We start from the raw sequence: 23,200 nt of genomic DNA on the forward strand, positions 1-23,200 counted from the left end.
TTTTTTTTTTTCTCGGGCCGTTCCAGGCGAGCCCAAAATTTTTTCTTTTTGTTTTTTAATTAGATGCATATATAATTCAATGAATCACATATTTACTTTGATGCATATGCAAATAATAGTTTCAATGCATGTACATATGTAAGATTCAATTCATGGCAAATATCAAATTCACATAATTGTAGCAATTTTGATTATGAAGCATACACAATTTATGTAGAATCTAAAATACGTTAAACGTAAAGTTGGGTCATGCATCATGGTGAATGTTCATGCTATCAGGGCTTGCAAAATATCGAGTTAAAAGCCGTTGTTTGGAAAGAACCTGATTGCGTGATGATATGGATGAACTGGTTTGATGCAGAAAAAATCTCCAACGTCAGATTCCTAAGCGCAGCGGTAGGAGCGTGCTGATAACGTGTTGTGGTCTATTTTATCTGACAGAGGGACTAGGGCCGGCGGCAGAGAGAGAGAGAGGAGATAGATGTGTGTTTGTAGAATTGTAGGGGAATGTGTGTGTTGTTATCCCTCCTACATTGTGCCTTTATTTATAGTAGTAAAGGGAGAGAAGATATTCCTTCTTCTCCAAGTAATACAAGTTGTAATAGGAAAGGATAACTAGAATCAAATCTTATCTAGGATTTACACAATCATACTTAAACTAGGAATGTTTACAACAGTGTCTTAATTGTAAGTATATTATGTTTTTGTACCTTTTAGTTAGGTTTCATATCTTATTTATGAGCATAATATACATTCATATATTTGTTACTTGAGCTAGGATTGTACTTTTTGTAGGATTTATGTTAGCATAGTAGTTTTTTGTTAGAAGATATTAAATTGATTTATTGGAATTAGAAGGTGCATGAAACTGAAGTATGTGTAATATTTTTCAAAAATATAAAATGAGTATAAAATATAAAAAAACATTACTCGACTTAACCTATTAACATGTTGATTTTTTGGACCCAAATCTAAATGCCCTAAGATAAAATTGCCGGCCGAAAATCTCAAACATCAAAGTTACACACCACAACCGCCACTTAGTACTACGGTCTAGTGGTATTCTTCTTCATTTGTAAGTGAGAGGTCTTAGGTTCAATTCTCGCCAAAAATAAATTTGAACCATGTTACTATTAACTCATTGTAAGGCAACCCACCCCCTCCCCATAATATCGTTAGTAAAAAAAAAAAAAAATTACACACCACAACCTAATTAATGCCATATCACCTTCATATGGCAACAATATTTTTTTTTGTTTTTTGAAGAGAGTAATAATAATATTACCATCCCTATAATTCATCCCAATTTTAAAATAAAAAAAATGATACACATTATACTTGGACAAAATCCTCCATCACTCAGTATCACGGTACAAACATGAGCAAATTGTACCAACCCCTTTTACAACATGCTAAAGAATTTAAACATCTTAATTCACCGAATGTAATTTGGTTTTCGCATCTTCACCCATCAAGTTTGGTCATAACAAAATTTTAACCGTGTGGAATGAACCCAAAGAAACCCAATTTGTTATTAAAGTGAAATTAGTACTCAACATAAGGCAGTAATGGTTATGAAAGTTCTCAAAAATTGGGACAATTTTTTGAAGGGTTTGTATTTATGGCCACCTTAATTGACCTGTCACAACCCCTAATTACATATGTTTACCTTGCTTTAAAACAAAATCTCCACAATAAAATCCAAGTCGGACACAACTCCTACCCAAACGAGAGAAATTTCAGTGAACACTAACTAACAAAACCAAAGAAGCACACAAAAGGAGGTGGAGAGAGAGACACACACACAGGGAAAGTTTAGAGAGAGAGAGAGAGAAGGGTCGCCTGCCGCTTCGGTTTATTATGACGACTTTTATGACCCTCTCCCTCCTCATCTCCTCCTCATCGATCCTCTTCGTTTCTCATTGATTCCATTTCTCTGCTCACCCTCTTTCCTCCCAGATTCTGCCTTCTCACACCCTCATCGGGTCGTCTTCTTCTGTGGGGTTTTAGCTGTTGGGGGTTGGATCATGAAGGAATTGAATACGGATCTATTCGACCCGAGAACTACGCTGATGGAACCCGACTTTTCGCGGGCCGTGACGCCGTTGGCCGACGCTGACGGCGACGATTTCGCCTTCGCCTTTAACGACAGTAACTTCTCCGACCGACAGCTTCGGATCGAGATCATGGGTGACACACCCGAGTCCAGACCCGATTCCGAGGCTTGCACCAGTATCGCTGATTGGGCCCTCCACCGGAAGCGGCGGAGAGAAGACATCAAGAAGGAAAACAGTACGTTCTCTTTTGATTTTTCAATTTGAGTTTTGAATTTTGAATTTTTATGGGCTTTGTTTGGTTTCCGAGAAATTAGGGAAAGTTTGAACATTTGGGGTTTTAGGGTTTCGAATTGGGGGTTACTTTGAAGCATTTTGTTGCTTGTTCAGCTGAAAAGCTTAGAAATTTGGTGTTTATTTATCATAGAAGTGAAATTCGTATTTTGATATTGCTTATCCCCTAATAATTGTGCTTAAAATTCAAATGTAATCATTTGGGCAACTTTTGATTGGTTCCGCTTCTCAGTTGATTTGTTTTTCCCTTGATTGTTTGGGATTGTGATTTCTGTTATCTGGGTATTCATCAGTCACATGCATGGTTCTCACTTCCCATACATTTTATTCATGCACATGATGTGGTGTTATGGTAATGTTGGTTAATGTTTTAAATTTTGTTCAGTTCTGGATCTCGCCGAATGCCCCGAGGAGCAAATCTTGAATGACAACCAGCCTGATATGGATGATTGCGAGGGCTGTGAAAATCAAGATGAGGAACCAGTTGCAATGGTTGAAGAGTCACCTTCAGGTATCTGAATGTGTCTTAAGTGATGTTAGCAAAGCACATAAGATCATGGCTTTACTGGATCTGGATCTGTCCCATATGCGTATTCCTCTGTGTCCTAGAGCTCTATAGGAAGTCATATAAATAAAATAATTACTGCTTAAACATAATTCTTTTTATCTGTTGTGTCTGTGAGGGTTCTGAGTTAGAATGTGTAAATTTATGAGAATAATGTTATCTCAGTGAAACCCTGATACTATCAGTATGAGTCCTTAGAACTTCATTATGTCATATCCTTGTCTTGCCTTGAGTCATGTTTATGGTCGTATTAAGTGATCTGCTTTGTAATTCCTAATTTTATAGTGGTGTCGTGTTTTAAGTGCTCTAAGCTTGAATGGATATTCTTATAGGGGATGAAGCTGCAAACAGCAATGACTCAGACTGGGGAATGGATTGTTCTACAGTTGTGAGAGTTAAAACATTGCACATTAGCTCTCCAATTTTGGCAGCCAAGAGTCCTTTTTTCTATAAGGTAATTGTCCTCTGGTTCTATATATTCCTTTTTTTTTTTTGCTTGTTATCATCAGAGGATGGTTTTTCTCATTTTTGTCCTTTTGTATTATTATGCAGCTCTTTTCAAATGGGATGAGGGAGTCTGAACAGCGACATGTAACCTTGCGAATCAGTGCGTCTGGTAAGAAAAAATATTAGAAGCTTACTGTTCCTGAAATGTTTGCTTCCATGGAAACTATTAGTTTACAAGTTTGATCGTGAAGAAGTTACCTGACAAGTATTGTTTTGTTTCGCCGAGTGCAGAAGAAGCTGCCCTCATGGAGCTCCTAAATTTTATGTACAGCAATACCTTATCCACCACCACAGCTCCTGCTCTACTGGACGTGTTGATGGCTGCTGACAAATTTGAGGTAGCTTCATGCATGAGGTATTGCAGCCGGCTACTGAGGAATATGCCCATGACACCTGAATCTGCGTTGCTTTATCTAGAGCTTCCTTCTAGTGTCTTAATGGCTGAAGCAGTCCAGGCGTTGACTGATGCTGCAAAGCAGTACCTCGCTGTCCGTTACAAGGACATAAGCAAGTAAATTTCCGTGTGACTCGCAGTTGGACTTGATCTGACTAAATTCTCGTTCGTTAAAGTTGTTTCAAATTTTAGGAGTTATATTTCTTACAGTCGGTTCTTTCAACCAGGTTTTTTGAAGAGGTGATGGCCTTACCCCTAGCTGGAATAGAGGCAATTATATCCAGTGATGAACTCCAGGTTGCATCAGAGGATGCTGTGTATGACTTTGTGTTGAAATGGTCTAGGACTCACTACCCTAAGTTGGAGGAAAGGCGAGAAATCTTGGGTGCTCGACTTGCACGCTACATTCGCTTCCCATACATGACTTGTCGAAAGCTGAAAAAGGTCTTAACCTGTAATGATTTTGACCACGAAGCTGCATCCAAGCTTGTCCTCGAGTCTCTTTTCTTCAAGGCCGAGGCTCCGCACAGGCAGCGAATTCTGGCAGCAGAAGAGTCTGCTACCTTGAATCGTCGGTTTGTGGAGCGGGCATACAAGTATCGCCCTGTTAAGGTGGTGGAATTTGATCTTCCCAGACAGCAGTGTGTGGTGTACCTGGACTTGAAGCGAGAGGAGTGTGCAAATTTATTCCCATCCGGACGGGTATATTCTCAGGCATTCCACTTGGGTGGGCAAGGGTTCTTCCTCTCTGCGCATTGCAACATGGACCAGCAGAGTTCTTTCCATTGTTTTGGGCTGTTTTTGGGGATGCAGGAAAAAGGGTCTGTGAGTTTTGCAGTGGACTACGAATTTGCAGCGAGATCAAAGCCGACTGAGGAATTCATTAGCAAATACAAAGGCAACTACACATTTACAGGGGGCAAGGCAGTAGGGTACCGTAACTTATTTGCCATACCATGGACTTCATTCACGGCCGAGGATAGTCCTTTCTTCATAAATGGCGTCCTTCATCTTCGAGCGGAGCTTACCATCAAACACTGACTTCTGTGTTCAGCCGATTGTCGAAGCGGTAGTTTGATTATCTACCCCCGCGACCATTTTCGTTTTGTTTGTATGTGTTTGCGTTTTACCATCCTTGTCCAAACTTGGAGAAGGCATTGTAATAACTAGACACGATGTAGCGCTCTCCGTTTGGGGGCTTAAACATGAAAGGTCTAATGGCTGTACCATACTTGGAAAGGTCTAATAGCTCAGTTTTTATTGGCCATGGTTGTTTCATTTCGTATGGTATTGGCCGTGGCTGACTCTATTTTCTTCCGGTGTGGGTGCTTATGGTTTTAGTGGTGTTTTGAGTGGTTGTGACTTGGAACTTTTGGATTAAAGAAAACCACAAAGATCAAATTTGATAGAAACATGACGGAATCATATCGTCTTTGATAAAAGTAATAAATAAGCTAGTGATTTGTCAAAAGGATTTTTAACGAAAAGCTCCTGGTACTGTTTACTTTAATGAAAAATCACACTTTTACACTAAAAAGTCAATCCTGGTACTATTCACTTTACCCTTTATTTTGTCCTTATCATTAAAACTCAAAGTTTTCAAGCCCTTTTCATTAGTTTTCCTTTTGTCAAATTCTTTACTCCATATTGTTCCATTAATCTTGGGCGTTAGCGACACAAGAACACAATCGCATCCCTTAACTTTTTTATTTTTTGAAGAAACGATATTATCTACACTAAGAGGTTGGGAGAGTGAACTAAGCCTTACACGACTAGCCATAATAATGTGGTAATCTCGTCCATTAACTTTGCAACACAAATTTTACATGGTTGTAGAAGTCCAAGTCACTTATGAATCCGATTGTTGTATCCACCTTGGTCCTTGAATGAATTGACGAACAAAAATGAAATTAACCCCTCTTTTCATTTAGATATTAATTTTTATATTTTTCTGCTCATGAGGTTGTAACTTGTAAGTAACATTCTTTCAAAGTGAACTCTCAATCTGTAAGTTGATCGATTTAATTAGATGATCCCTTGATCGACACCTCCCCTGATTACAATAAACTTGGATTAACTAGCTTGTCATCAAGCCTATGTGTTGATGCAATTCTTGAACTTCTGAAATGAAAACTTTGACACATAGTTGGTAAGGTTGTGTGTCATATTAGCATTAAACATGTTTCTCAAGCTTCCATTACTAATTCTTTATGTGAGCAATCTTTATGCACGTTAGACAGAGATTCAAAATTTTCTTGCCCAATAAGACCATGGTTATTAGTGAGTTCATCAAAATAGAACAAGTACGTGTCCATAATTTCTTAAAAAATGTGATATCTGATACATTGTATTGTGCCAAATACAATAAGGCACATACTTCACTAAGATAGGTTCTTCTAGACCAAGTATCGATCATCATTTAACTTACGATGATGAATGATCTTAGTATCTAAATATTGGTTAATCATTTGTGTGCTCAACCAATGATCTTCATCCATAATCCTATTGATGGATAAGAATCACATTGGCGTATTACTCAATATGCAGCTTGAGACAATATTTGTCTTTCAATACTTTATGATCTTCCTAAACTCCTCACCACTTGACGTGGAAGAAACTCAATCTAATATCAACTAATGATCTTCTACCATAAACCTTCCAGGGCTTGCTTTTAAATCCTTCAGAGATTTTCTACACTTTAGACATTGTACTTTAGGAATTTAAATAGAGCTGATTCTATGTGTACTTCAAAGAATTACTTATGGACAAATGCTTCGAGCACATGTTATTGTCAAAAAGGTCTAATGAGTTGGTTGTTCAAGACTCTTTGGCTTTCAGTGTTCAATGTGCGAGTTATGTATCCAACATGAGCCAAATTCTACTTGCTCGAACTCGCCAAGTTGAATCATTAACCGCTGAAGTGGTGAGTCTTAGACAAGAGATTAGAGGACCCAAGCATGAGAATAAAGAGTTGCACAGACTTGCAACTAATTACTTGGCTAACATGAGAAGAAAGCTTGACCAATTGCAAGAATCGCAAAGTCGATTCAAAATGACCACCAGAGGTCATGGCTAGATTCCGAAGGCACTCGGTGCCTCTCTCTCCAGGAGTTTTGTCAAATACTCGGGCTTTACACGACCAACCTTCGTGAAAGCTCCATTATTGTAGCTATAACTCATGTATATGCACATGTATAGAAAAATTTCCTCTCTTTTATTGAACTTATTATCATTTATTTATATATGCTTGAAATTTCTGGTTCAACTTGATAGATATATTGATCATGAAAACTTCTAATTTTGACTAAAATGTACAAATGAGCTTTTAAGTCAAAATCAAATTATACAATCAATGATTGAGAGCCTCAAGTCATCCTACGAGGTCTCTCCTAATATCATCCGCTTAATTATATGAATTCTTTGGCATTTGGAATCCATGAAAGGCATTACATGCCCAAGATCTCGATAGTAACCAAATCGAGTTTTGATAAGTTCACCATTTTCTTATTCCAAAAAAAAAAATAAGGGTATGAGAGAACTTCTGATAATCAATTCATTCCATATAAATATATGTCCACTCAAAGTGTTAGAACTTCAAGTTTGCAACATTATTTATATTTTGAACTTCGTGTCAAAATATTATACATATGTACATGAAGTTTGTTGATGCACAAAATCAGTGAAGACTTTGGTACAACAGAAAGTGTTAAGTTTGTGACATTCACTAAATTGCTCTGGTCACTAGTGTGGATAAGTATGTAAATGGATAGGGACAGGGAAGCAAACACAAGATTTGCGTGGTTCACCCAAATTGGCTACGTCCACGGAGTAGAGAAGTTCTCATTAATTGTGAAGGGTTTACACAAGTACATAAGTTCAAGCTTTCCTTTAGTGAGTACTAATGAATGATTTAGTACAAATGACATTAGGAAATATTGTAAGAGAATGATCTCTATTTATAGAAGAGAGTTTCTAGTTTCATTCTGACATTGACACATGTTGTGTTGTGATTGGCTTCTGATGTTGACACGTGTCGCGCTATGATTGGCTTCTGATGTCGACACGTGTCGTGCTGTGATTGGCCTCCTGGTTAGAGGGAAACTCTTCTGAATCCTTAACGGTATAACGTTGACTGGTGCTTAGTAGTTTCGGGATTGGTCAAGTATGGTACAAACAGTGCTCCCCTAAGTTCCTGAGTGAGGGAAGCTTCTCGGTTGGGGACTTGCAAGATCCAAGCCATTGAGTAATCACGAAACTTCTAAGTACCGAAATGTGATATCATTTTCACTTGCCTTATCAGTCTCATATGTAGATGTGGCATCTTCTCTGAAAGTACTTTTCCTCCATCCAGGGTGGTATCTTTAACCGATGAAGATGCACAAGGTAATGTATCAATTTCACTTGAAGCTTACTTGTAGTTTCGGGCTTGGTCAAGTGCGATACAAACCCTATAGTAGGAGTACCCCAAGTCGCCGAGCTAGGAGATTTACCGAATGAGGTAACAGATAAGGTAAGCAATCAGACTTCCAAGCAAGCAACCTAGATCGGAGGTTCGACTTCGGCTTCCGGTTGATTGTTCTCCTTCTCCTTGTGTCATAAACAGCAGCAAGGATAAGGAAAAGCAAATGGAGAAGAGATGATATGAGATACTTTTGCTTTTGAAGAAGTAACTTTTCACAGATTTATTCTTGAACTGGGCTGAAGGGTTTTCTATTTTCTAGTTTCCTCTGGAGTATAAGGCCGACTTAAGAATTTGTGGGTCAAAACAAGTCCATCAAATCTAGAGTACGTTCAACCCTGATGATATGGGATACTTTTGTTGTTGACAAAGTAGTAGATGTATTGGCACGTGTTCTGTTACGCTTATCTCCACATGCTTCCTTGTATCATTCTCACTTGCCCTATTTGTTCCACAGGCAGATGTGGTATCTTCTCTGGAAGCATAAAATGTTGAAGATGAGTACTCGAGAGCAATGACATGTAAGTAATCAGGCAAGGGGTTCCAGGCAGTCAGTTATTGACTGGAAGCTTGATTCCAAGTGCTGACTGATTGCTTTCTTTCTCCTTGTCTTGTAGGTAAGAACAAGGCCAAAGGAAAAGATAGGGAAAAAGCATGATATGGGATACTCTTGCTTTTAACCTTGATGATATGAAATACTCGTGCTCTGGTGTGGCTTGTTTGCAGAGGTATTTTCGGGGGAAAAGAAGCAGAGTATTTCGAGAGACTCTGCTGAGAGTGCCCTTTCGGATGTGAAGAAAAGTTTAGCATTTTTTTTATTTACAGGTCTGCCTGGTTGTGGAGGATGAAGGTCGACATATATAGGAATTGTCCCAAAAGCGAGTGGTAACGCTGTTCATTTACCCTTCTCGGTCATAGCAATGTAATGAGAGCTGCAAGATTCACATGTTTTAACTTTGTCAGAGCACTTTGAAAAAGTGGTCTGTGGTATCTGAAAAGCTGATGTTGCGTGTGAAGATTGCAAATAAGCTTTATCCAAGGAAATCTGGCTCTCGAAGTTCAGAGAGTAGTGCCTTTTCAATTTTTGAACAAGCAATCCTATCGGGGACCTAGCTCTCGAGATTCGGAGAATGATGTCTCTTCAATTTTTGAGAAAGCAATCATGTTGGGAGTCTGTCTTTCGAGATTCGGAGAGTTGTGCCTCTTCGACTTTTGAGAAAGTAATCCTGTTGGGAGTCTGGCTCTTGAGATTCTGAGGGCGGTGCCTTTTCGATTTTTGAGCAAGCAATCTTGTTGGGAGTGTTTTCTCGAATGTGAGTAAAGGTTGGGCATTTTTGCCAATCTGCCTTGCCACGAAGCACGGAGGTTGACACACACAGGGACTTTCCAGTTATCAAGCAAGGGTGTTGTTTCTTTACCCTTGTGGGTAATGGTAAGGTAGCTGGACCTTCAAAATTTATGTGTCTAAACTTTGTTAGAGATCTTTGGCAAAGTTATCTGTGGTACCCGAGGAGCTGATGTTACGTGTGGGGATTGTCGACATATTTTACTCAGGAAAATCTGCTTCTCGAAATCCAGAGAGTGGTGCCTCTTTGATTTTTGAACCAACGCCCTGTTGCCCTTTCTTTTATAGGGGCACCAATTGTGTGCAAGAAATACGTTCAGAGAGTTATTGCTTGCAGGAATTTCCCCCTTATTTTTGTACTTCAGAGATTTATTACACCTCATTTCTCCTTCATCATTTCTGAGAATGTCTGGCGCATCTGACCGTCGTTTTGACTTGAACTTTGGTGAAGAGGCAGCCATGCCTTCTCAAGACAACATATGGCACTCATCCTTCTTATCCCATACTAGTCCTCTTACCATTGGGGACTTTGTGATGAAGAATGATATGACCGCTGCGGTGGTGGCCAGGAACCTTCTCATTCCCAAAGATAACAGACTACTTTCCAAATGGTCTGATGAGTTAGCTGTTAAGGATTCTCTGGCTCTCAGTGTTCAGTGTGTAGGTTCTGTGTCTAATATGGCCCAACGCCTATTTGCTCGAACCCGCCAAGTTGAATCATTGGCGGTTGAAGTGATAAGTCTCAAACAAGAGATCAGAGGGCTCAAGCATGAGAATAAACAGTTGCACAGGCTTGCACATAACTATGCTACAAACATGAAGAGGAAACTCGACTAGCTGCAGGAATCTGATGGTCAAATTTTACTTGATCATCAGAGGTTTGTGGGTTTGTTCCGAAGGCATTTATTGCCTTCGTCTTCTGGGGCTGTACCGCATAATAAAGCTCCAAATGATCAACCTTCGATGTCTCCTCCTTCTGGGGTTCTGCCTAGTACTGAGGCTCTGAATAATCACCCTCTGGTGCCTCTTCTTTCTGAGGCTCTGCCGACTGCTGAGACTTCTCCTGAGTAACCTTTGTGAAGGCTCCCTCTTGTTTGTTTATTTTGATTCATGTATATGTACATATTTGTAACTTATCGGAGATATCAATAAACAAGCTTTGCTTCATTTCAACGTATTGTGTTAAATACACCAAGGCCTTCTTCACTAAGTTCTTTGAATTTTTTCTTTTGTTGAAGCTTTGAGACTTGAAACATCCAAGTTACTGAGTGGTCGTGATACTTGCGAGTATCAAGGTGCAGTAGTATATGGTAGGAGTCCCCCCAAGTCTCTGGTTGAGGGAGTTGACGAATGAGGCATTTCCTTTCTAAGTGGTAGCCCAAAACTCCTCCTTCATATATATTTGTTATGAAAGTTGTTAGGCCCAAAGAAGAGGAGGCCTAGGCAATTTTTTTTTTTTTGAATTTTTGAATTTCCGAAAAAATATATATATATATATATATATTTTTTTTTAAGCTTTGTAGGTGAAGCTTTGTAGGTTAAGTTTTGAGGTTGAAGCTTTGTTGGGTACCATGAATTGATTTTGCTTCACACTATCTTGATCAAGATAGTGTGAAGCTTTTGTAGGTGAAGCTTTTGTGGTGGGTGAAGCTTTTGTGGGTGAATCTTTTGTGGTGGGTGAAGCTTTTGTGGGTGAAGCTTTTATGGGTGAAGTTTTTGGGGGTGAAGCTTTTGTGTTGAAGCTTTGTAGGTAAAGCTTTGGAGTTAAAGCTTTGTAAGTGAAGCTTTGGAGTTGAAGCTTTGTAGGTGAAGTTTTGGAGCTGAAGCTTTTGTTAGGTACCATGAATTGATTTTGCTTCACACTATCTTGATCAAGATAGTGTGAAGCTTTTGAGAATTTGTAGTTGTCCTCCATTGATGAAGCTTTTGTTGGTGAAGCTTTTGCTGGCGAAGCTTTTGTGGTGAAGCTTTGTTGGATACCATGAATTGATTTTGCTTCACACTATCTTGATCAAGATAGTGTGAAGCTTTTAAGAATTTGTAGTTGTCCTCCATTGATGAAGCTTTGTTGAATTTCCCATTTTTTTGTTTTGGGAAACTAGAAATTTGAAAATGTGGGATAGACAACATATACAAATTTTGCTTCCACACTGTTGAGCAAGAGATTGTGATGCAAGCCACACCTTGTAGCAGTCGAAGGTTTGGATGAACCATATAAATTGAATTTTCTTTGAACAGTCTTGATCAAGAGTGTGTGAAGCTTTCTACGAGTTGTAGTTGCCCTTCATTGATGAAGCTTTTGTTGGCACCATAAGTTGGTTTTGCTTCACACTGTCTTGATCAAGAGTGTGTGAAGCTTTTGAGAATTGTGGTTGAACTCCTTTGATGAAGCTCTTGTTGGCACCATAAATTGGTTTTGCTTCACAGTGTCTTGATCAAGAGTGTGTGAAGCTTTTGAGAATTGTGGTTGCCCTCCATTGATGAAGCTCTTGTTGGCACCATAAATTGGTTTTGCTTCACATTGTCTTGATTAAGAGTGTGAAGTTTTTGAGAATTGTGGTTGAGCTCTTTTGATGAAGCTCTTGTTGGCACCATAAATTGGTTTTGCTTCACACTGTTTAGATCAAGAGTGTGTGAAGCTTTTGAGAATTATGGTTGCTCTCCATTGATGAAGCTCTTATTGGCACCATAAATTGGTTTTGCTTCACACTGTCTTGATCAAGAGTGTGTGAAGCTTTTGAGAATTGTGGTTGCCGTCCATTGATGAAGCTCTTGTTAGCACCATAAATTGGTTTTGCTTCACACTGTCTTGATCAAGAGTGTGTGAAGATTTCTACGAGTTGTAGTGTTTGCATTGTTACAGAGGAGAAATGTCTGAAGCAGATGCAAAAGGGCTGAATAGCTTGATCTTCGTATGCCATACATTGAAGTTGTTGTTGGCTTGCAATAAGACTTTGTTGGTGACTATATATCTTGTTGGGAATAAGTGCTCCCTTAGTTGAGTTGTCAAGTTTGAGGGTTTTTTATTATTTGTGAATGTTATGAGTTCACATGTACAAGTTGTACCACTCATCTTCTGGTAGGTGGAATGAATGGTGAATTGCTTTCATCACTTGGTTGGTGGTACGAAGGTAAGTTCCTTCATCACCTTTCATCACATTTCATCACCTGGTTGGTGGCACGAAGATGAGTTCCTTCTTCACCTGGTTGGTGGCATGAATGGTAAGTTGCCAAATGATATTAGAGTACGGGTTGTACATTTCATCACCTGGTTGGTGGTATAAAGATGAGTTCCTTCTTCACCTGGTTGGTGGCATGAGTGGCAAGTTGCCAAATGATATTAGAGTACGAGTTGTACATTTCATCACCTGGTTGGTGGCATGAAGAAAAGTACGGGTTGTAGATTTCATCACCTGGTTGGTGGCATGAAGATGAGTTCCTTCTTCACATTTCATCACCTGGTTGGTGAGAATCAAGGTATAAAATATCGATGATATCGGAAATATCGATAGTCCAAAAACACGGATATATTGATGGAAATATCGGGATATTATCGATATCGATAAAAATAATATGGAAACCACGGAAATTGTAAGAAAAACTTAGAAATTTTTATTGAAACTTTGCAGGATGTTTATTTAGTTAATTATTTATTAGTTTATCATAAAAAATTGGAAGGAAATGCATTGCATGATGAATTTAACTGATTTAAGTTGATTATATAGCGAGCTGGCAAACATTGTGAGTGTAGAAAATATGTAGTAATTAATGAAAGAAGTTTAAACACCATAATCATTTATATATAATGAATTAGTATAATATTTTACACTTTATACATTGCATGGTAAGATACATGAATTAGGACACAATTGCCCATATGTATTGGATTAATAAACAATTTTAATTTTTGTTGTTCACATAGGAAAGTTAAGGAAGCAGACAAATAAATAAAAAAGAGACTGGGCAGGTAAAAGATGAGAAAAAGCAGAGTAAAAAAAACTGGGAATATTCGTCAAATGAGACACACAAACCCATAGGCTTATTCATTTCACAAAAATTCCGTCTTCCAAAACGCACAAAAATAGGTCCCCCACTCCCCACCCTCCTCCTCCTCCCTCCGCATTACCCACCCCTCCCCACCCTCTATATCCATCGCCACCCTCCTCCTCCTCCCTCCACATTACCCACCCCTTTCTCTCCACACACCCCCACAGCTCATACGATTTGGGCTTTGGGTTTTCCGATTACCCAACAAATCTTCCCAAAATTACTTTAAAACCTCCGATTGTAAGCGATCGATAGGAAGATTCAGACTGGTGGGTTGTAATCGTTCGATGAAGAGAGCATCATCGGGGGACTATTCGATTCGGTGGGGAAAGGATGAGGTGAATCTGTCGCTCTCGGTTTTCTCGATTCGGTTTTACGAGAAGATGAACTACATTCGGTGGGTTTTTCCCTAAATTTCCCTACTTTGGATATGTAATTCTTGTTAGATCTTGAAGCTTTTTGTGTAAATTAAGGTAATTTTTGAATCATTATGCACTGTAATTCCATAATTTGATCTATTGGAATTTGGGTTTGCTTCAACTTCGTGTTTGTTTCTGGGGATTTGGGGGAATTTCGGCGATGGTGATTGTGATTGGCGGTCCGGAGGATTCGATTGGCAAATACGAACGGCGTCGTGCGTGAGCAAGCAATGGCACAAGACGGCGGAGGACGAGCGACTCTGGGAGCTGATATGCACCAGGCACTGGGCCAACATCGGCTGCGGCAACTAACAACTGAGATCTGTGGTCCTCGCACTCGGCGGATTCTGACGGCTCCACTCCCTCTCCACCGTTCAGTAAGCTCTCTCCGCCTCTTCCAGCTCCGATCCTTCTTCTTCCTCGTCGGGCGTGTCCTCCTCGTAAAAATATCGCGATATTATCGATAATATCGAAAATATCACGATATTTTGACGATAATTAAGTGGATATATGTAAAAATATCGTTATCTAAAAAAAACGATATTATCGGCGAAATATCGCCGATAATATCGATATTTTAATCCTTGGTGAGAAAAAGGGCAAGGTGTTGAGGCACATTGTAACAAGTGTCGAATGACACAAAGTATGTTGAACCCTTTTGAAGCATAGTTGGCTTATGTATGAATGTGTTAGAATGTATGATTGAACGAATATACTGTGAAGCTGTTCGTTTAGTTGTATAGTCTTGTTGACATATACTTAGAATTTCTTTCATGTTGGAAACATTCATGTTGAAGCTTTGAACCTGAGTGTTTCATTGCTAGGAATGTAAGAGGATTAGGACCGAGTTGTCTAAATCACCTCTTTATTGAATTCATGCTAAATAGTCTTCGTTACATAGGATGCCGAACGGCTGGAGTTTAACACTTGTACAATGTGAGTTTACTTGTAATAGTACTTCAAGTGATCAGCGTTCCATGAATGACCAAGGGTCTTGCCATCGGAGCTTCTAAGCTTGTAGGAGCCAGGGCGACTGATGCTAATAACTTCAAACGGTCCATCCCAGTTTGGACTAAGTGTTCCTTCACTCGGGACTCTGTCACATAGTAATCTTTTCTTCAATACCCAGTCCCTCACTTTGAAAGAACAAGGTTTGACCCTTGAGCCATAGTAGTTGGAGATGCGCTGCTTGTAGGCGACATTCTTCAAGTGAGCCTGGGTTCTGTGTTCCTCGACTAGATCTAAGTTGAAGGTAAGTTGTTTGTCATTTTCGCTTTACACGTAGTTTAGGACTCGGAATGTTGCTTGCTCAAGCTCAACGGGGACAACTGCCTCTGTACCAAAGGCAAGTGAGAATGCGGTTTCTCCTGTTAATGTCTGATACGAAGTACGGTATGACCAAAGAACTTGGGGTACAAATTCTGGCCAACAACCTTTAGCCTTGTCCAAGCTGGTTTTCAAAGTTCGCTTGATTATTTTGTTGATGGCTTCAACTTGTCCATTAGACTGGGGATGAGCTGGGGAGGCAAAACATAAGTTGATGTTGAACTTAGAGCAGAACATCCTGAACTTATTGTTGTCGAACTGTTGCCTGTTGTTAGTGTATCGCATTGGGAATGCCAAATCTACAAAGGATGTTCTTCCATAGGAAATCTTCTATTTTTGCCTCAGTAATGGTTGCCAAGGGTTCTACTTCAACCCACTTTATGAAGTAGTCAACTACAATGATTGCATAGTGGACCTTACCCTTCCCTGTAAACTCCTTCATGTATTTTCCGAAAAATAATTTCCGCCTCCGCGGGCGTAAGGCATTCTATCATTTGGGAGGGTGCCATGCGCAAGGAATTTATAAATCGGGGTAATCCAACCATCCCCTTGTTGTAAGTTGTACACTTCCGCTGCCATGGTGCTTGGTGCTGCCAACAATTGGACCTGAATTTTTCTCCCAATTTTGTCTTCCATTGCTGAGGCGAGGCCAACCAAAGCGTCTGCATGATTGTTTGCCGCTCGAGGAATTTGGGTGATCTGTTAGTGGAAGTGCTTGAGCAACAATTGTGTTTGTGCTAGATATGCTGCCATTGAGCTATCCTTAGCGTCAAAGTTGTTGGTGACTTGGTTAACCATCAATTGGGAGTCACTGAAAATATCAATTCATTTAACCCTAAGATGTTTGGCCAAACATAAGCCTGCTAAGAAGGCTTCATATTCGGCCTCATTGTTCAACGCCTTTAATTTGAAATTAAGAGCATACTTCATTGCCACTTTGTTAGGGGTCATAAGGACTAGTCCTGCTCCACAACCTTATTGGTTGGACGAGCCATCAACATATAAACTCCATGCTGGGGCTGTTGGTTTTATTTTCTAAGCTTCCGAGGGTAATGAAACCACTTCTCTAGGCGTAGAAACAATGTCAACATGATATGTGAAGTTGGCGATGAAGTCTACCACTGCTTGGCCCTTCTCAGCTGGCTTTGGTTAGTATGAGATGTCAAACTCACCCAATGTTATCGCCCATTTGATCATTCGCCTCGTAGTGTCAGGACTTTGGAGTATTTGTCGAAGAGGATGATTGGTAAGCACGATGATTCTTGGAAGTAAGGGTGAAGTTTTCGAGCAGACATAACCAATGCTAGAGCCAATTTCTCAATGTTAGAGTATCGTGTCTCTGCATCTTGTAAGGCCTTGCTAGCATAGTAGACAGGCCGTTTAACATTACCATTCTTTCGAATGAGAACGAAACTTACTGCTGAAGTCGATACCGATAGATAGATAATGAGAGTGTCACGGCTTTACTCATGTAGTCATTGAGGTTCTTGAATGCCTCGGCACATTCATCAGTTCATGTAATGTACTTCTTACTTCCCTTAAGTGCTTTAAAGAAATGAGCACATCCGTCTGTGGCCTTGGAGATGAACCTAGTTAAGGTTGCTACTTTGCTAGTAAGGCTCTGGATGTCTTTTGAAGTTACCGGTTCCTTCATGTCAAGGATTGCTTTGATCTTCTCGGGATTAGCCTTATGAAGGAAATTTTGTGAAAAACATGTTCATTTGAGCAACATCTATAGCATGCAATTAACAAATTAAAGGCGGAATCATGCTTGCATGCACTCAAAACAAAACATTACCCATTAAATTCAAAGCCTAGTAGTTAGGTGAACCAAGACTCAACTCAAAACAGAGTGAGTTAAGAAATTATACCTTTGTTGATTCCTCTTTGCATAAGCAAAGGATAATCACCCAAGAGATAGGGCCTTCATTCCTTGCTTCTTAGATCCATGGATTTGGATGGAAGAATAGGTTTCTCCAAGTTCTCAAAATTGAGAATCTCTAAGTCTCCACACCAAGGTAAGATTTTAGGAAGAAATGAGTGACCTAGAGGAAGTAAGATTACTAGCTATTTTCCTCTAGGGTGGCCGGCCTCTTTAGAGAGAAAAGGGAGTTTGTGTTCTCATCTTTTCTCCAAAAGAAACCCCCAATGAATTTTGGCTATAAAGTCATATTTATACCTACATTCATTGGAGTGGCAAACTTGTAATTAAGTCCAAAATCCACTCCTTTATCTATATGGCCGGCCATAGGGTTTCATTGGGCTTTTTAGGCCTTTGTGAATTATTTGTCATTAAGTTGTCATACAACTTAAGTCAATGGGCTTGACGTTCGAAGCCCATTGGGCCTTGAGGCCTAAAACTAACCCGTGGTCTTTTAACGAACTTTATTCGTTTGATTAATTAACATATTAATTAATCCTTGCCATAAATAATTAAACCATTTAATTATCCTTACTCATTCCCTTTGTTTCTTCAATCTCTACCTTACACGGTGTACGATCCATTAGGTTCCTTTTAGCGAGGCAGTGGGCGATTAGAACTCTTTCAAATCGATTGTGAATTGAAACTTACTTTCAATTCTCCCTTTAGTGATTATACACGTTTAGGGTTTCCACAAACCATGAGTGACACCTAGCAGTATGTCATGGTTACCCAAGCTAATCAGAAGAGGTGGAGAACCTATTCAATTTAGGATTACAATGCAATACGGTCTTTCTCTAATACAATACTCTTGACTACATTGTTTGGTTTGATAGTTTATTCATGTCTACTATCCAATGTGATTCATTTACTTATATGATTACCTTGAATGTGATTTGGAATGACTTCCTAAATCTCATTCATACTCTGGCCAGAGATTCTTAATCATGTCATAGAGTATTCTCCCTCAAACGGTTTGAAGGTTAGAGATCCCTTGTTGCGCATTCACTTGCCTCCATGGCTAAGTGGCTTAACCCCAACTATGTCGTGGACACCCGCGAATGGAGTGACTTTGACATAATCAAAGATCAAGGACCTAACCACAAGACAACTATGATGCCTCAGGTCAAAGGACTACTTTGTATTATCCCAACCATGAGTTCTCATGTGACATGAGTATGAGAACTCTTCGTTGATCATGTTCAGTGAACTCATTCCTTATTGAGCACCTACGTACTTGTCTTGGTGTCAGTCACACCAATGACTCGAGACCAGTCACTCTCACTAAGAGAAGACATAACACATACTGATCTTAACGGACTGTCAATGCCTAATTGGCAATCCTATGATCAGGAATGTTTAGGATATGTATACGAAAGAGAATGGTCTCATGAATCTAACTTCTTTAAATTACATTCTCCTAATTACATATTCCTTGGACTCATCGTTTAAGCATATAACATTTATATGAGACAGCTTAAAACAATAATCTATGCCCTTGATATTAAACTAGATTAGTTTAACATGTGAAATGTTCGTAAAGTATCATCATATGATTGGTTTTAGGGCACATTTCCAACACCTTAATGCCTCGTTGGCTTATCATGAAGCCTAAGAATTTTCCAGAGCCTACGCCGAAGGCACATTTGTTAGGGTTCAACCTTATTCGATACCTCTTCATAATGGTGAAAGTTTCAGATAGGTTGGTGATGTGTTGGTCAGCATGTTTGCTCTTGATTAGCATATCATCAACGTAAACTTCCATGCTCTTCTCAATCTGGTCGGTGGACATTAAATTGACTAGTCTCTAATAAGTTACTCCTACATTCTTTAGGCCGAAGGGCATGACTTTATAGCAATATAGTCCCCTGTCAGTAATGAAGGCTGTGTGTTCTTGGTCCAGAGGGTTCATGAGGATTTGGTTGTATCCTGAGTAAGCATCCATGAAGCTCAAGAGTTCACACCCTGCCGTAAAGTCTATAAGTCTGTCAATGAGGGGAAGAGGAAAGCTATCATTCGGGCATCCTTTATTTAAGTAGGTGTAGTTGACACACATTCTCCACAAGACCTTTTGGAGCAGGAAACTTTCTTTGGTCGGATTTTTCTTAACAAGGACCACATTTGCTACCCATGTTGGGTAATTGACTTCGCGGATGAAGCCTATGCCTTTGAGTTTTTCAACTTTTACCTTTATTGCTTCGTATCGTTCAGCGTTATAAGATCTTCGCTTCTGTCTCATTGGCTTGGTCTTGGGGTCAATACTCAAGCGATGACATATGATATCGGGAGAGATGCCTGGCATGTCCTTGTATGACCAGGCAAAGACCTCAGTGTTCTCTTGCAAAAAAAAAGATCAATGCCAACCGAATGGGTGGTGACAAGGTGATGCCAATCTTCATTATGCGATCTGGATAATCTTTTGAGATAGAAACCTTCTCCAACTCTTCAGCAGGTTGTGCTTGTTGGGTGAAAGAGTTGTCTCGAGGATCGTCAAGTTGACTGTTGCCACCGTGAAGATCCAAGTTGGCTTCATCTAGGCTGATCTTTATGACTTTGTCATATATAGAAAGGGTTTCCTTGGGCACATGCAGGTGTTATTGCTTGACTGAAGTGTTGTAACATGACCGTGCACTAACTTGATCTCCTCTGATGTAACCATTGCCATAGGGGGTTGGAAATTTCATCAACAACATATGTGTGGATACCATGGCCTTGAGATCATTGATGCCCGTGCGTCCAAAGATGACATTGTATGTCGTTGGGCAATCAACCACCAGGAAGTTAGTGGTAATGGTAGCTATGTAAGGGCCTATACCAATGGTGAAAGGTAAGTGTATGCTTCATAAAGGTTGCACGATATCACCGGAGAAGCTTATCAGAGGAGAAATCGAGCGATCGAGCAAGTGTTCAGCTACATTAAGTGCCCTGAAAGCTTCACCAAACATGATATTGACCGAAGCCCCCGTGTCTACCAGGATTCGTCGTACTTCAAAGTTGGCTATGTGAGCTTCCATGATCAGTGGGTCATTGTGAGGGTATATGATACCTCTTTCTTCCTCAGGGTAGAAACATATTGGATCCAGTTAGGCTTTTGACACTTGCCTCCCTTGATGTCTTTCACGTGAAACACTTGGTGACCATGCCTTAAAGCTTGTTCGTTGTTTTTCATGGCTCTGTTAGAAGATTCAGATATGGGTGTGCCGCCGCTTATGGAATATATCATATTCACTTGGCGTTGGTTACGGTTATCCCTTGAAGGGTGAAGGAGGAATTGATCAATTTTTCCTTCACGCGCCAAGGCTTCAATATGATCACGAAGGGTGATACACTTCTTGCCGTCATGGCCATTATGCTCGTGGTAGCAGCAAAACGTGCCCGTGTTCTTCGTGGGCTTGTAACCTGATTGCCTCGGCATTGGCTTCAGTATCAGGCGTGTTATGCTGGGGTAAATGGCCACGCATGTGGCGTTCAAAGGTGTGCATATCTCATACCTCAAGGTAGGGCCTGTCCTAACACGTGCTTGGCCCACTGTGTTGACTGCCTGGGGACGGAGATTATCATGGTGATACCCTTGGTTATTGCGATAGTGTCCCTTACTCCTTTTACTAAAATGAGACTGGTGAGGATGAAAATCTTTACTTTTGCCCTGAGATTGATATGTTTGTTGACTTGGCAAAGTATTAAGTAAGGCAGGGGGAGGCACCGCTGCCATTTGGAAGGTTGAGGTCTTCTCATTTGGGTGGGTCTGGCTTCTACTCCCTACTTGCTGATAAGGGATGGTTGTTGGGGGTTTCTCTTTGTTGCGAAAATTAACTTAACACACAAATTAAACCCTCTTTTGACAATTGTAGTATATGTATAAGTAGGGATCGTTCTAGGCCGGGGATTAGGAGGGATTGCTAATTGACTCTAAACTGACTCAAAGACACAAAAACAAACTTAAAAGGGTTAGGATAGATTCGAAAGACTCAAAACTAGTTCACAAGACACAAAATAAGCTAAGAACACTCAAAACTGTCTAAAACACCAACTAGGCAGTTTCTGACACTAACCACATTTTTGGACAAAAATAAAGTTTGGGCTTGACTCAAAACACTTAAAACACAAACAAAACAAGTTTAAAACAATTTGAAACAAGAAAGTAACGGGGGGTTGTATTTTGGACGAACTTAGAATAACAAAACAAATTGTAACTTAAAAACAGGTTTGAAAACAAATTTAGGAAATTAGATGGATGATGGGATAGCTAGAGGCTTTTTCTACATACATGACATGTATGCAAACAACTCGATTTCCAGTTACTACTTCATTGAATTATGAACGACAATGCCCCAAATTAACCGTGACATCACTAGTTAACTCTCAGATTTTCCTTGTTTTATTGGATTGGATGACATCATTCGACAACCCAAAACATTCTTCAAAAGTTCCCTACATGACATCATAATAGAGATACAATCAAAGATCATTACGTTTAATGAAAATCATAAGCATTGACAAAGCACTTGCAACTATGACATCATGTCACTCATGCTAGGAATTAAACTTAACGCGATCGTTTATAAGCGACCTCCACTACTTGTAAATATAAGTTTGTAATGATTATGTGAAACTTTCTTATATTCTAGCAATGGATTTATGCATGCCAATTAAGTGTCGACCCTTAATCAACAAATACAAATAAGTTATCAATCAAATAGTTAAGCCAATTGCATTCACGATTCAAGAACTCATAACTGGAATTTATCAAATCATATTGCACACGTAATCATGACTTTGAAATCACCCCTAGCCAAGAGGGGTTTAGCCACTCATGTTCATAACAAAACAAAAGAAAATGAATTTAAACATTGTAAGTATAGAACGAATTACCCTCGAATGCTTTAACAATCAAGCTTGAACATCCAAGAGTTCTTCCTTCTTTCTTCACTCACGGCACAAGGTTTGGTGTAAGGTTTGGGTGGTGAGTTGTATGGAAGAATGGCTGAATGTGTTTGTGATGTAGTGTAGTGTTGAAATGGTGATGAATGATCTAACCAAATCTGAACTCTATGGCTGTTACACACACTTCCTTTTATAGAGGAAGTGCATGGCATTTGTAGGAGAAAATGGAGTGGTGTGTGCAGCAATTATTCAATGAAGTGGTGCTAGAATGATTCAAAGGTGAAATTGAGTAATGATGCACGGCATGGGGGGTTAAAGTGAGGGATGGTGCATCAATGATTCAATGGTTTGGACAAGAATATTATGAGTGGAATGGTGCAGAAATCTGGTGCATGAAGGGGACAAGGGTGATGATGCACGGCATGGATGGAAAGGTGAAGGAATGGTGCATCAATGAGTGCAAGGAGTGGATAAGAATGAGTGCATGGCATGGGCAAGGAAAGTGATGAAATGGTGCAGCAATCTGGTAGGGAACATGGATGAGTGTGCATGGCATGGGGAAGAAAAGGTGAGGGATGGTGCATCAATGAGTGCAAGGAGTGGACACGAATATTATGCATGGTAGACAAAGGAAATGAAGTGGAATGTTGTTGCAACAATTGAACATGGATGGAGTGCACGGCATGGGTGGATTTCTGCACTCTTTGCCTTGTGTTCCAGCTCATTTCCACATGTCCTAGCTGGTAGACAACTTTCACACACATGTTTTGCATCATTTCATCTTGCAAACACCAACTTTTGGCCACTTTACACCTCTTCACACATGCACCTGCTACTAGATACTTTCACACACATGCTATGCATCATTTCAGCTTGCAATTATGTTTTTAGTTGCTGGAAATGTGAATACAACTTGTAAAGCAATCCAACAAATGACATCTTTTACTTCTTTTCCTTTCAAATTGTTCCTTAAGTGTATGTATCT

The 23,200-nt window shown here is 39.8% G+C and overlaps 1 protein-coding gene across 1 annotated transcript; it reads left to right on the forward strand.

Moving 5' to 3' along the window:
• The first annotated feature begins 1,702 nt into the window (after window positions 1–1,702).
• Window positions 1,703–5,081, forward strand: LOC103421086 (BTB/POZ domain-containing protein POB1-like). The gene is made up of 6 exons (XM_029105724.2): window positions 1,703–2,292; window positions 2,734–2,859; window positions 3,246–3,367; window positions 3,466–3,529; window positions 3,652–3,931; window positions 4,042–5,081. The coding sequence occupies exons 1-6, from the start codon at window positions 2,028–2,030 to the stop codon at window positions 4,853–4,855; spliced, it is 1,671 nt and encodes a 556-aa protein (XP_028961557.1). The 5' UTR covers window positions 1,703–2,027; the 3' UTR covers window positions 4,856–5,081.
• The last annotated feature ends 18,119 nt before the right edge of the window (window positions 5,082–23,200 follow it).

This window comes from Malus domestica, chromosome 07 (genome assembly GCF_042453785.1).
Source record: "Malus domestica chromosome 07, GDT2T_hap1".
Lineage (NCBI taxonomy): Eukaryota > Viridiplantae > Streptophyta > Magnoliopsida > Rosales > Rosaceae > Malus > Malus domestica.